At 37.6% G+C, this 15,259-nt stretch overlaps 2 protein-coding genes across 6 annotated transcripts in view; both read left to right on the forward strand.

Moving 5' to 3' along the window:
* Positions 1–3,632, forward strand: part of smurf2 (SMAD specific E3 ubiquitin protein ligase 2) — a 100,522-nt gene extending 96,890 nt beyond the window's left edge. For both annotated transcript variants that reach the window (XM_051717727.1, XM_051717728.1), the window contains one exon: positions 1,062–3,632. In XM_051717727.1, the coding sequence (XP_051573687.1) occupies positions 1,062–1,161 (100 nt within the window). In that variant the 3' untranslated portion in view covers positions 1,162–3,632. The remainder of the gene's footprint in view (positions 1–1,061) is intronic.
* Positions 3,633–7,142: 3,510 nt separating this feature from the next.
* ddx5 (DEAD (Asp-Glu-Ala-Asp) box helicase 5) lies at positions 7,143–13,210 on the forward strand. 4 transcript variants are annotated; one of them, XM_051717731.1, is made up of 13 exons: positions 7,143–7,309; positions 8,581–8,755; positions 8,859–8,955; positions 9,034–9,167; positions 9,284–9,349; positions 9,442–9,583; positions 9,676–9,836; positions 9,955–10,127; positions 10,228–10,338; positions 10,420–10,481; positions 10,566–10,625; positions 11,978–12,212; positions 12,519–12,692. In XM_051717731.1, the coding sequence occupies exons 1-13, from the start codon at positions 7,269–7,271 to the stop codon at positions 12,547–12,549; spliced, it is 1,488 nt and encodes a 495-aa protein (XP_051573691.1). In that variant the 5' UTR covers positions 7,143–7,268; the 3' UTR covers positions 12,550–12,692. The 4 variants fall into 4 exon arrangements, with proteins under 4 accessions (XP_051573691.1, XP_051573689.1, XP_051573692.1 ...); XM_051717729.1 differs by having other exon boundaries at positions 7,144–7,309; positions 11,978–12,199; positions 12,519–13,210; XM_051717732.1 differs by having other exon boundaries at positions 7,149–7,309; positions 8,584–8,755.
* The last annotated feature ends 2,049 nt before the right edge of the window (positions 13,211–15,259 follow it).

Genomic DNA, 15,259 nt, shown 5'->3' on the forward strand with positions numbered 1-15,259 from the left:
GAAAATTCTCTCATTATTTACTCACCCTCATGCCATCCCAGATGTGTATGAATTTCAGAAGTGATATGATAGGTGTAGGTGAGAAACAGATCTATATTTAAGTGCTTTTTTCACTTTCAATTCAACATTCTTCTTTTGTTTTTGGCGATTTGCATTCTTCGTGCATTTCGCCACCTACTGGGCAAGAGGAGAATTTATAGTAAAAAGGGACTTAAGGTGCTGTAAGCGATTAAGCAGTTCTACCTTCCACGAGACTGAGCTGTTGAATTAGCCACGCCCCCTCTTTCCAAAACCTCGCATATCAAAGATATTGTTGAGACTGATACTAAGCAGAAGAGCTGCATTAGTGTGTGTTCCCAAGGTTGTCAAACACAGCAGTAGCAAAATAGTGCCCTCAACTGACAACTATTATAAATCTAAAAATGGCATTAAGCCTTAATGATCTGCTTCAACTACAACACTAAGAGAATGCTCAGAATGACTGACGAGTAGAAAGCATCACTGACTGCGACCCGCAGACACATTTTTATATGCTGTTTACAGGGACCAGTGAGATATCTCATGACACTTATTTCAGTGATACCTTTCAGGGAGTAGGAACATTTTCTGCATACCATTCCATAAAAATATCACTTACAGCACCTTTAAATATTGATCTGTTTCTCAACCACACTTATCATATCGCTTCTGAAGATATGGATTTAACCACTGGAGTTGTATGGATTACTTTTATGCTGCCTTTATGTGCTTTTTGAACCTTCAAGGTTCTGGCCACCATTCACTTTTCATTTTGGGGTGAACTACCCATGAATAACAGAAAAAGTGCAATATCCATTGATGAGAATGCAAGTAGATTTTGGAACTGACACAAGGAAAAGCTATAACACCACTAATTTTAATTAGTTAGCAGTGCCTGCGATAATCTCAAAATACCAAATATTGGCCAATACATCGGTCTATCACTAGTCTATCACTGCCATTTTTTCCTGCACAGCACTATATTTGCCATGACACAGAACTAATTCACCACTGCTATGCATTTCTTTTCAATTTCATCTCAGCTTCAACCGGATCGACATTCCTCCATACGAGAGCTACGATAAACTCTACGACAAACTGCTGACGGCCATCGAGGAGACCTGCGGCTTTGCTGTGGAATGATTGTCTGTCACTAGCGGCCGCAGAGGAACCTTTCTCCAGGCGGATCAGTCCTGTCACACAGCCGACCGAACTGCTGGCCTTATGTTTTCCCCTTGCGGAAGACGAGACTTAGACGGAACGACTGAGGATGGGCGGATTAAGCCGCAGCACTCGACGCCGAATGCTGCTATATGGAATTTTCTGCATTATTTGAAAAGAAGAGAAAAAACAACGTATCTTTTCAGCTGCTAGTAACTCTTTGACTTATTACTTACTATTTTTTGGATCCTTCTCTTTTTTTCTCTCTCTCTTTTTTTTTTTTAGCATTAAGACAAACAATATTTACCGTATTTCATGTAGCATTTTTACCAACTAGACTCTAGCAGAGGCTGAACTGTAGCGGGGAACAAACAAAGAGCGCTCCAGCATAAGCTAACATAAACGCACTACTGTCCTTACCGAAGACAAGACAAGAGAGGAAGATGCCAATGTCAACAAAGGACTGCAAAAATGTGTGTTTGTTTGACTTTGGGACATCCGCAGAACTTTTCTTGTTGTACAGGGTGTTGATTCTTGCTACTTGGACTTCCGCGAGCTGCGCAAAGAATTTCCTTGCAATCAGGGAATGCCATTAAAGGCCCTGCTGGGCTCTTCTGGGCTGCCCTACACTAGATAGTATCTAACTACCTGTGCAACATTCCCCAAGACTGGTGTCATCTACAGTTGGACTCATAAGCTTGTTTAAAGTGAACGAATGAATAAACTCTTAGGTAGGTAGGTAGTCTAGCTTTATTTTTATATGGTGTAAGAGGATGGGGTTAAAAGAATAAAAATATACAGATATAATATATTGGCATTGTCGCAAAAAACATTGCTGATGTTTCCAGTGCAAAAAATGAAGTTTAAAAAAGGATGTATGCGTCGAAAAAAATACAGTATCTAAGGCTTCAGTTGGATTGACATTTGCTTAGATTTTTTTTTTTTTTTGTCTTTGATGGGTTTTTTAGGAATGAAGAAAAACATTTCAGAAAAACTTTTGAATATGTTGTTCTATTGGTGTAAACCTTTTGTTTTTTTGATAATGGAATTCTGATTTGCTTCCGATGTCAATTTGAACCCTTTAAGATTTAAATATGATGCATATATATGAGCATGTTAATGAGATGTGAAGTGTCTTCCATTTCATTCCCTCTCATTATAATGTTACCATTTAATTATTTAAAGAGTCATAAAAGAAGAAATGCAATTGTTTACTCCTCATGGAAATCAAGAGAGAGTAGTGTTCATTTCACTAGTTATTTTTGTAATTTATTATTAAGTCATTATAGTACCAATTTACTGAACATTCTATCATGCAAAAATTTTACTGGCCTTCAGAGAGCTTTACAAATGAAATGCAGGAGGATAGCTGTACTGAAGAAGAAGAAATAAATATATATTTTATAATTCAGAAATTGGCTTTTGGTGTAAAAATATTAGTAATAAAGAACAAAAAGCATGTCTAATGTGCTCTTTGTAGTCCTCAATGCACAGCTTGAAACATTGAGTAACGTTTCCTTCAGGATTATTAAAATAAACTGCATAAATAGACTAATGCAGTTATACACACTACCGGTCAAAAGTTTTGAAACACTTGACCGAAATGTTTCTCATGGTCTTAAAAATCTTTTAATCTGAAGGCGTATGATTAAATGTTTGAAATTAGTTTTGTAGACAAAAATATAATTGTGCCACCATATTAATTTATTTCATTATAAAACTAAAATTTAGTAAAAAAAAAATATATATATATTTTTTTAAATTGATGACTTGGAACAAATAATAAAGTAAAGCAGCCAATAAGTGCCCAACATAGATGGGAACTCCTTCAATACTGTTTAAAAAGCATCCCAGGGTGATACCTCAAGAAGTTGGTTGAGAAAATGTCAAGAGTACATGTCTGCAAATTCTAGGCAAAGGGTGACTACTTTGAAGATGCTAAAATATAACACAGTTTTGATTTATTTTGGATTTTGTTTAGTCACAACATAATTCCCATAGTTCCATTTATGTTATTCCATAGTTTTGATGACTTTACTATTATTCTAAAATGTGAAAAAAAATTATAATAAAGAATGAGTAAGTGTTTCAAAACTTTTGACCAGTAGTGTGTGTGTGTGTGTGTATATATATATATATATATATATATATATATATATAGTTGAATGTTTATGAGATGCTGCCTGTCTATAGCAATCCTCTATGACCATGGACTGTTGTTAAGAGTTTGCATATGCTGATAATGAGCTATACAAATTTACTTGTTACTTTTTATAAATTGAGTATGAAGAAGGTGAAAAAAAACAACAAATAAAAAACGACTCTGGATGGATCAGTTAAATATTCTGAGATGGTGCTTTGTATAGTTATAGTATATTGTTCATATGTGTATCACTGACTGTCACTTATCTTTAATTTAATTAGATTTGAAAAAAGTATATACATTTTGCACACACACAATATAATAGCTGTATATAATAGGCAAAAAATCTATTTACCTTTTAACTCTTTATGGATTATACTCTGAATGATTATATATTTCATTTAAATTCTGGTGCACACATAAAGATCTCTGTGTCTTCTCTTCTGTTTCACTTTTTTTTTATATATAAAATTGTGTAGTCAAATAGGCTTCCATATGGACTGGATGCCCAACTGACATGTTAGGATTTCAAAGGGTTCCTTTATAGCATGATTTACTAGCAACACTTTTAACTTTCATAGCTGACCAGTGCAATTTGCTAAATGTAACACACTATCATTTTTGTAAGAGTGTTTTATTTTTGTGTTTAATTAGATCTGATTAAACTTGCCTTCATGATGGGATAACAGTGGCCACCTGGTTCTCTATGACATTGTTTTAATGATAATGTACTTATTGCAAAATAAACCACAACAATGTGGTCTTATGGGTTTTTACATCATCCTGAAGAGATCAAGTTTTGTGATTAATGACTGTCTGACTGACTGTACGTTACCCTGCTTATTACACGGCTACTTACCAAATAAACTAATCAACATGAAATATTGATCTGAGTTGAAATTATTTTATAAATTGAGACCGCAGAGTGATACAAGAGACATGAAAGATGCCACTATGTGTAAAACTGATTGCCTGTAACAATGGTCAATTAGTTGAACAAAAATGTGACCAACCAGAGCCGTGTAATAAATAGTTTTAATTTTTTCATTCATTTTAGTGTCTTTTAACTCTTAATGTTATTAGAAACACTTTGCTGTTTGATTTTGTGATAAAAGAGGGAAACATCCCTGATACATAATGTACTGGCCTTTCGTTCTTATGATTTTAACTGCACTTCCAGATGGCATTGCATGCCAGCTGCATGTTTCAAAATAGAGAGCCAATACTATGAGTATCACAGTGCTTTACAGTCTTATTGTGATACCAGCGTGGGCAGTTAAGCATCATTTTGGAAGAAAGGGGACAGATGACCCTATTAGAATAACATATTGAAAGGCGGAGGGAGGTGTTAATATTCCCCTTTTAGCAAGTGTTCAAGGTGTCAAACTTGGTTTGACTACAGGTTTCAAAACAGACTGATATTTACCACCCACACCAGGTAATAAAATATAAAGTTAGACCATTATCAATAGACGCTTTAGTGCTGTAGTATATTACATAGACTACCAGTTAAAAGTTTGGATACACAGACTCATTCTTTGTTATTTTCCACATTTAAGAATAGCATAATTCATCAAAATGATGAAATAACACAAAAGTATGTGAATCATGTAGTGACCAAATTTTTTTAAAAACTCTCATATCTTCTTCTAAATTAAAAGAGCTATGTACAGTAATGAATGTTTTGATTTTGTAAGTACATTAAAGAAATTGTTCACACAAAAATTAAAATTCTCTCTTCATTTACTTGCCACCATGTGTCGTGGAATAATGAAGTCTTTCCTCTCTTTGCAAGAAAACTCTCGAAGTCAAGGAGTTCCAGATGTCAAAGATGAGACTTTATTGAACAAAGCAACAAAGCCGAGAGCTGATCATCTGACTATCCTGTTCCAAACTTTCATTTTTATACATTTCTGTTATCATCTTTTAGCCAATAAGCATACATTTCTGTTATCTTAGCCAATTGGTGTGCATCCCCACCATATCTGTTTGCCACAATTAGTTATGAGACCTTCTGGCTTCTTTTTAAAAGTGGAATCCTTGCAACTAGTTTATTTATTTGTTTTTTTAAAAAAGAACATTTAATCCCATTTATCAAGAAAGTGTACATTTCATGTAAACAGAATATAGTATGACTAATGATTGTACCATCCAGTGATTGAGGAATGCTTTCTCCACTGTGTACCATTCTGTATAATATTGCTGAGGTAAGATAAGACCTTCATGGTTTCCCATAGCATAGTCACATAGGTCATGCAGTCTTCAGAGTTTTCCTGGTTTACATAATGCCCAGGCTACTCTACAAATATCTTTTATATGTTTAATAAAATACTATATATGCCATCTCAGATATGTGACGTTCTTTCTTCTGCTGAACACAAATGAAGATTTTTAGAAGAATATCTCAGCTCTGTAGGTCCATACAAAGCAAGTGAATGGTGACCAAAATTTTGAAGCTTCAAAAAACACAAACACAGCATAAAAGTAATCCATACGACTCCAGTGGTTTATTCGGTCTTCTGAAGCATTCTAATTGAGAACAGGCTGAAATGTAACAAATTTTTGACTGTACATCTTGTCATTGCAGTCTCTAGGCACGATCATGATTTCGCATGCGCAGAGCGCAAGATGGCGCTATAGGAAGTGTAATCAAGCTAGAACTCATGATCACAAAGGAGACTGCTGATGTCAAGATATTTAGTGAAAAATTAGTTACATTTTGGTCTGTTCTCACCCAACTCACTGGAGTCATACTGATTACTTTTATGCTGCCTTTATGTGCTTTTTGGATCTTAAAAGTTTTGGTCACCATTCACTAACCAACATATGGACAATAAACACATAATTTCTCCATTACAATATCTTAGTTTGTGTTCTGTGGAAGAAAGTCATACGAGCTTGAGACAACATTAGGGTGAGTAATCCAGGTAGCACACACACATCTCCGAGATGTCTGTTTTAGATCTTTTCATCTGGAAAGCATCACATTAATAAACATCTCCTTAACATCTTTAAAAGATCAGATTTACAAATATTCTAAATAATAAACGTCTCGAAGACATCTGCTGAGCAAACAACGTAAGTAAATAAATAAATACATAATAAAAACATACGTCTTACAGATATAAACTTTCACATCAATAGATGTCTGGGCGATGTACGTGTATTATCAGGGAAATGATGAGAGAATTGTGATTTTTGGGTGAACTATTCCTTAAACACTTTTGCTCAATTTATATTTGTCTACTAGCCCAATATTTTGCATTTAAGCATCGAATCGAAAGGTTTTATCGACAAAAAGCACTATGGCAGTTGATGGCATCATGTGCTAATATCATGGTACTTAATGATTACAATGATTATCTTACTGCTGTGGAAGTAACATAGGAGATTTGTTGTATACATTTAAAATATAACACATATAAAATGTCGTGTAGTATATGTTAGGCGATTTAGTTGGTACTTTCACCCTTATATTTAAAGACAAAATGTCTCCTTTGATAAACAAGTAGTATTTACAAGTGTGCGCATGCTTAGTGATGAAAAAGTGCTGTCTGAACATCGGGGTCGTGTCTAGAAGGTAACAAACACCCTGGTTGCCGGAAGTCTCGCGAGAGCCGCATGCGACGTTCACACACTGTGTTTATTTCGAGTCCCACAGAAACCCTACACCTGACCATACCACTTAAACTAACCCTAACATCAAGCCTATAACTGAATCTAACCCTAAATCTAACCTTGGTATCAGCTAATAAGACTCTCGCGAGATTTCGGCAACCGAGGTGTTACCATCTGAATGACATCAATGGTTTTCCGGAAGCCGCGTCATCTTGCTATAAAACCCGGCGAGAACTCGTTGTACCCGGCGTTCTCGAGCACCATTATACCGCATCACCGTTAACGTCCGAGTAATTTATTTTTTTAACTTCTAATCTTCGGTTACAAGATGCCAGGATATTCAGACAGAGACCGCGGTCGTGACAGAGGGTAAGATAATGTAAAAATTGTCGAGTAACAAATGATTTGTGAACATTAAATGCTTAATCCATTTTGATTACTCTATTTTTATTTTATTATGTATTTATCGTAATAGATAATGCACGTCGCTGTGGAGTCGAATTGGATCGTTTTTATTTGTGTTTTCCTGGTTAATCGGAGGATTCGGGTATATAGCTGTCATCGATCGAAAAAAAGAAAATGGCGTGTATTGAGTTAACGTTTAGAAAATGTTTTTTTAACGTTGGAAATGCGTTGTCGTTTTATACATATGAATGTAGTCTGTTTTTTTTATTTTTTTTTATTTAAAGGCCTCGGCCAACCATGTGGCTCTGCTGATGTAAAATGCCGGACGTTTTTTCCCCTCTTTGTCTCCTGCCGGTAAGAAATAAAATGGCAGCGGCTTTAAAACGTGGCGCAGTAAAACTCAACACGATGCGAGCTGAAAGCTGCGCTGCTTTCATCTATTATTCAAGGCTTTTGCTTTCCCTACATGGTCAGTTTCCATTGCTATTGTCTGGGAAGAAATGCTTTTAACCAAGCACCACGGTATTACCCTTTGTATTTTTTGAACTCGTGCCATTCTTTTACCTTTTTAGTATTGTTTGGAAGTACCTCGGTGAACCATGCAAATACAATTTATACATGGTTGTGGTTAGTATTTTTGCGAAGTACCATGGTATTTCCGTGTGATGCCATTAGATAACCATGGTACCACGCCTGTACTTTATGTACGAATATTATAAAACAGTCCATCGCCCTCATTGACTCCAGCGCCATCTCTGAATTTTGATAGGAATTACAACGAGGCTGTAAGGAATACACATACAGTCTCTTTAATGGGTTGTACAGTTTAAAGTGTTTTTGGGTCGTTCCGCTGACAAAACATTTGACATATTTCCAAGAAATTTCAGTAGACAAAACTTCACATAACAAGAGTTCGATGTGGAAAATTAGATGTGGTCTAAGAGCTTTTTGATGGCTTATTACAGTTAGCGTGGGAACACTTTACAATAAGGTTCCATTAGTTAACATGAACTAACAATGAACAACACTTGTAAAAAATATGTTGTTCATTGTTAGTTCATGATAACTAATGGAACCTTATTGTAAAGTGTTACCGACGGCACTACTGTGAATAAGGTCTATTGTGTTTTGAGTTATTGGATGTGATGTAACCCCAGCATATACAGAGGGCCCATTTGCTGGTATTTTCTAATGTGTGCATTTATTTAAACCTAATTTTCTTTTAAATATCCTAGCAGTTACAGCAGTGGTCCCCCACGTTTTGGAGGCAGTCGAAATGGACCTCCCCCACCGAAGAAGTTTGGGAATCCAGGCGATCGGCTGCGGAAAAAACACTGGAACGTGGACGAACTGCCCAAGTTTGAGAAAAACTTCTACCAAGAGCACCACGAGGTTTCACGGAGGTCAACTGTAAGTAAACGTGCATATGTCAGTAATTTGTCATGGAAAGGATATGAACTTGGCCTGTTTTTTATTTATTTATTTTATATCCGAGATGTTTTCTGTATTACAGCAAGATGTTGAGCACTACAGGAGAAGCAAAGAGATTACGGTGAAGGGTAGAGACTGTCCCAAGCCCATTATGAAGTTCCATGAAGCAAACTTCCCAAGTAAGTTCATACAAATATTTTTTCAAATAATTGAATGTTTGACAATGAGTTTAAAGTAAGCATTTGATTCTTTTACAGACTATGTGATGGACGTGATCGATAAACAGAACTGGACTGATCCAACGCCCATTCAGGCTCAGGGGTGGCCAGTGGCACTGAGTGGCAAAGATATGGTCGGCATTGCACAGACAGGATCTGGAAAAACCCTCTCGGTATGAACCACCATCTGTTTTTTTTTTATTATTTTATTTTATTTATTTTTTTTCATTTATTTTTCTCAATTTTAATGGTCTTTATCTGGTTTTAATGCGTTTCCTTTTGTCTATAGTATTTGCTCCCCGCTGTCGTTCATATAAACCACCAACCATTCCTGGAACATGGAGACGGCCCCATTGTAAGTCCAGACTTTTGTCAAGTATGAGTAACAAGATGATTTTGAGCAATTGTTTAAATCAGTGTGTTAACCGGGTGTTTCTCTCCCTCTAGTGTTTGGTGTTGGCTCCTACCCGTGAACTGGCACAGCAGGTCCAGCAGGTGGCAGCAGAGTACGGCAAAGCATCTCGTCTCAAGTCCACCTGTATCTATGGAGGAGCTCCCAAAGGACCACAGATCCGGGACCTGGAAAGGGGTATGTGTGAAATTAAGCTTTCAGAATACTTTTGCATCTCTTGTGTAAACGTATGTGTACATCTAACCTAATTTTCCTATTACTGTTCTTAGGAGTCGAGATCTGCATCGCCACCCCTGGCAGACTTATCGATTTTCTGGAGGTTGGAAAGACAAATCTGCGCAGGTGCACATACCTTGTATTAGACGAGGCGGACAGGATGCTGGACATGGGGTTTGAACCCCAGATTCGAAAAATTTTGGACCAAATTAGAGTACGTATTCAGTGTCGTGAATGAACGCATAGGAGTTCTTGAATATGTTGGATTTGGTCATCCAGTAACTCTAGCTTTTATTTCTTTAAATCTTGCCTCTTATTTGTTCCCTTTATAGCCTGACCGACAGACTCTGATGTGGAGTGCTACCTGGCCTAAAGAGGTTAGGCAGTTAGCTGAGGACTTTCTTAAAGAGTATGTACAGATCAATGTTGGAGCTCTTCAGCTCAGCGCCAACCACAATATCCTGCAGATTGTGGATGTCTGCAATGATGGAGAAAAAGAGGATAAGTGAGTACTGCGAGTCTTTCATAGTTGTTCTAAGTGTCCTGTCATGATAATGAATTGACTTTTTAGAGGCATGTATAATAAAACGTTTATGAACAACCAGACTGTTACGCCTGTTGGAGGAAATCATGAGCGAGAAGGAGAACAAGACCATAATCTTTGTAGAGACTAAGAGAAGGTGTGATGATCTGACCAGGAGGATGCGCAGGGATGGGTAGGATGACCTACTTCGCTCATTATTGCTTCGTGTGGATGCCAAATGCAGAGAACTTTATTTTAATTTTCTGTCTTGCAGGTGGCCTGCAATGGGTATACATGGAGACAAAAGCCAACAGGAGAGGGACTGGGTCCTAAATGGTATGTGTCTGGGCTGGATAAAACTTTTATACAACAGTTAAATCAGTCATGTTATTTTTAAAACATGGTTTCTCTTCTAAACAGAATTTAAATTTGGCAAAGCCCCCATTCTCATCGCCACCGATGTTGCTTCCAGAGGACTAGGTTTGTTATTCCTTTATTCTGAGTTCTATCATTATTGTATATAGTGTAGAATGTTGTGGTGTTCTATGAAGTATTGTTTTTAACTGCTGTGCTTTCTGAGCTCCCCCTCACCTGAAGGTGCAGTCTTGGAGGCAGGAGCTTGGCATGACACGTCCAGGTTCACCGGAGGGGGTAAGGAGCTCCTCTGTGGAGTTCTGCCTGTCTGCCAGCCAATCAAATTGCATTCAGAGGTGATTGGAGCTCTGTGATTGGGCCGAGTCTGAGAGGCACCTAGTGTGACTGCATACTACGGAGGAGTGTGGCACCGCAGGGTGGTCGCACTGCATCCTGCTCGCTTCTGCTCTCGCGCCACAACTCGAATGGTTGAATTTGCATTTTCCCAGCCAAGAGTTTTTGATGTCTACGGTGATGGTATAAGTCTGTCATTGGTTGGACTGTTAGCTGAGGTTTCCTTATGCAGGGTTCCCATGGTCATGAAAAGCCTGAATATATCAGGACATTTTGTAGTTATGCTCCGCTCTAAAATTGTCAACTAGAAATTCCTTTTTTTTTTATTTTCTTTTTTTTTTGCGCTATTCTTTTTAATATTGATTTTAGTTCTTATTTAAATCAATGTTCAATTCAGGGTTATATAAATAACACTTTTCCAGTACATAATGTTCCAATGCAGCTTTACAGACAATAGAAATGGAAAGAATGCTCCCCAGGAAGAGTCATGGAAATACATTGGACAAAAATGGTGGGAACCCTGTTAGTGGGGAAGTGCTTTCAAAAGTTGGCCTTTTTTAACGAGAGCAGATGCTTTTATCTCCATGCCTCCGCACTGAATGCGATTACCCGGCTGGTCGATGTGTTCCCTCCTTTGCTGGCTTCAGTCATGTCGAGTCCTGCCAAAGAGAATCATTTTTTTTTTTTTTTTCAAGTGAGCACCGGGTTTGTTGAAAAATTGCCACTTGTAGAATCAAATTTGAGCCTTGAATGGCTTTTTTTTTTATTTTTATTTTTTTATTTTTTTTTAAATATATATAAATGAAGCAAGTTCATATTGTTTTATCTTGGCAAGATGCAGCAGTTTGTGTTGACTATTGCTAACTGAGGAACTCCTTAGATGGTCATCACATTTTGATTGGTTGTAAGAATGGACTTATTGTAGACTACAATTTTTGGATCATTCCTGGTGATTAATTATCCTAAACGTCTTGATTTAACCATCTTTTCCTCAGCTTGGTAAGTAGATATCTTGCAATTGAGTGCTTCCCTTGCTAACTTTTGTTCCTGTCCTTGCTGCTGTGGTGTGGCGTGCATCCCGCACTCCTATCCCTGCCATGGCACGTCCATTTATTTTTAAACAGATGTTGAAGACGTCAAATTTGTCATTAACTATGACTACCCCAACAATTCCGAGGACTACATTCACCGTATTGGCCGTACGGCTCGAAGTCAGAAAACTGGAACGGCATACACTTTCTTTACACCCAACAACATGAAACAAGCACACGACCTGGTCTCAGTCCTCCGTGAGGCGAATCAAGCCATCAACCCCAAACTCATCCAGATGGCTGAAGACAGAGGAGGTAAATCCAATTGGTGAGATACAAGAACTGAGCTTTATTTGCAGCCAGTTTTGTCCTTAATCTCTTCATAACCTCATGTGGGACATTCTTCTAGCCCTTATTCATATATTGATAGTTTATTTTTTATTTTTGATGACTTAGTTGTTTGTAGTCTGGAACGACTAGGGGTGTGTGTGTGTGTTCCTGTCTATGCTTAGGTTGTAGACTTTTACTTTCACATGTATGTTTTAAAGTGTGATCCTTGGAAATGTTTTAGTCTGAACAGTTGGATTTGATGATTCGCCACTTCTATTTATTTTACAAAAATATTTTTTTGCAGGTCGTTCAAGGGGAGGTCGCGGTGGTTTTAGGGATGACCGTCGGGACCGCCACTCTGGTGGCAGACGGGATTTCAATAGCTATGGTCAGGACAGCCGCAATGGAGACTCTTATGGACAAAAGAAGGTATTTGGAAACAAGACTCAAAACGGATCAAGCGGCTACAATAGCAGTGGTAACGGTGGTAATAGCTATAACAGTGGATACAGCAATAACGGACAGTCTAACTTCAGTGGCAACCAGGCTGGTGGCTATGGAAGCCAAAGTTATCAGAACCAGCAATTTGGTGCCAACCAAGGGGGTGTTCAGAATGGTATGAGCCACCCCCCACAGTTCCCCTTTAACCCCCAACAGATGCCCCAGTCTATGCCCTTTCCCATGCCCCCTCCTGCCTTCCCACAGTAAATTAAATCTCATTTGCCTCCCTTTATCTTTATGATTGTTCTGTTTATTAAGGGTTATGTAACTTTCTATGAAACAGGATTTAAAGAACATGCATTCCTCTATAGAGTCCCGGAGTCTGCTGTGCAGGGTTTTGTTTTTATTAATTCCTTTTTGTTAGTGTTATTGTTTTCAGTAAGTTATTTTGTACTGTGTAGAGGTAACCAAGAAGGATCTACACCTGGTAAATGTCAAGGGCCTGTTGAGGCCACTGCATGGTCCTGATTCCTCAAATAAAAATATTAAAAACTGGTCTTGTCTCTGTATGTTCATTTTAACTGGAGTTTTCAGATAAGTCATTTCTTAAGCGCACCTAGAGAATTAATTCATTCTGATGCATTTATTGCAGTTTGAAAGGGCAAAGTAGTGTTGTGTTGCTTGCATGCATATTTATAGCTTGTATATTTAATGAAAATTGTGTCCAAGAAGTGGACCGTTAGCAAGATAACACTTGCCCTGTAGGCTACATACATGCACATTTTAACCCCATGTAGACATTCGCCAGTGTACTTGGGAGGGGGAGGCAATAGTTCCAAAAGATGCCAAAACTAGAATAACGGGGTTTGAAAAGTGATCATACCCCTGGATTTAATAGTTTGTAGAGCTACCTTTTACTTTAATGACAGCCATCAGTCTGTTGGGTTCTGTCTCTACTTGCTTCATGCTGCTAAATTGGGGAATACTTCCCAATTTTTCCTTGCAGAATTGTTAAGAGTTCAGTCAAATTGTGGGATGAGCGGAGATGGACTTGAGTGCTCTTAAGTCCATCCACAGGTTTTCTGTTGGATTTAGGTCAGGGCTCTGACCTACCTATACTTAAGCCACTGCATTGTATTTTTTGGCAACAGGTTTAGAGCCTTTCTCATGCTGAAAGGTGAACCACCTGGGGCTACAGATGTTCCTTGAGAATTTGGGGTTGAAGAGAAACTACCTCACAATATAATGTTGCCATCACCATGCTTTACAGTAGGTATGGTATTTTCAGGGTGGTGTGCTGTGTTTAGTTTTCTCCAAATACAGCACTTGGATTTCAGTCCAAAAAGTGCCACATGGTATCGGAATCCCCCATGTTCAGATGAGACAAAATTTTACATTTTGGGCTGAACCCCAAGTGCTCTCTTTCATAAATTTTTTGAACCATTTACTTTTTTGCTGCTGGAATGTAAGGCAAATTTAGGGTGTGGTGTAAACATGCAGTGGCACAAATCAAATCCACCACTATTTATCAAATTTCTGTGTTCTAAAAGGATAATGCACACACTAAATCTATATAATTCCAGCTTTCCTACCTCCACCTACAAAGTTCTGAGATTACAGGCATCTTACACGTTTAGTTTCTGATTAGACTTTTATGGTCTGTTCACAGGACATTTGCCAGACTGAACAATTCCTCTATGTAACCATGAAACTAACATTATTTGGCCATCCTCATGTCCCTTAAAGTGAGAAAATGGCAATATTGCTTTTGCATTACATTGTTGAAATGGTTTTGCACTATCAACCTTTTTAAAAATGTACTTCAACCATCAGTCTTTTCAAATCTATTTAAACCACTATTTGATGTATTCTGGCACAGGTGCCTTTGACGTACGTTCTCAGCAAACGCAGGACGTTACCCTAACATTTGATGTATGGGTTCCCATTTGGTTATTTTTTGCTAACAAATTCCTTATATTCTAGAAACATATGTTTAGGGTTTGTTTTTGTTTTTTTAAACCATAAACTATCCTTCAGAACATTGTAGGGAGGTTTGTGTGTGACAGCCTAATAAGACCTTAAATAGAACGTTAGCTAGGGGTTATTTTTAGGTTTTATTTTTAAAACCATAAACTAACAGAACATTGTAGGGAGGATTTTGTGTGATAACCTATTAGAACTTATACAGAACGTTCTCTAATGGTTACTTAGTTTTTTTAATTTTGTTTTATGATCATATATTTTCTTTTTCATAAAATGTGTATTGAGGTTATTGCTAAACAACAATGACTGACATTAGTGCAGTACAACATTAATTAAATATTGAAATGAAGATCACAGTTTGTAGGATTGGAATGCATTCCTGCAGAGTTTAGTTCCAGCTGTAATCAAATGCAATTAAACCAGCTAATCCAGCTCTTTGACTTCACTTCGAAATTACTGTCATGTGTTTGTGCACTGGTTTTCTTTTTCCAGTGTGCATCACAAGGTGCTTGGCACCCTCTGCTGGTTTGTACCGTTACATGACTGCTGTAACTGTACAGCAGGAATGTTGTGGTTGTTTACATGAATTAAGTATTTGTGTCTTCAGGCAGTTACAGGAGA

This window comes from Myxocyprinus asiaticus, chromosome 14, assembly GCF_019703515.2.
Source record: "Myxocyprinus asiaticus isolate MX2 ecotype Aquarium Trade chromosome 14, UBuf_Myxa_2, whole genome shotgun sequence".
NCBI classification, from domain to species: domain Eukaryota; kingdom Metazoa; phylum Chordata; class Actinopteri; order Cypriniformes; family Catostomidae; genus Myxocyprinus; species Myxocyprinus asiaticus.

Bases quoted from the DNA above. Each gene is read 5' to 3' on its own strand.
- ddx5 (XM_051717729.1), top strand. From the start codon at position 7,269: ATGCCAGGATATTCAGACAGAGACCGCGGTCGTGACAGAGG. The intron at 7,310-8,580 runs GTAAGATAATGT...TAAATATCCTAG, and splicing joins GACCGCGGTCGTGACAGAGG to CAGTTACAGCAGTGGTCCCC. The intron at 10,339-10,419 runs GTAGGATGACCT...TCTGTCTTGCAG, and splicing joins AGGAGGATGCGCAGGGATGG to GTGGCCTGCAATGGGTATAC.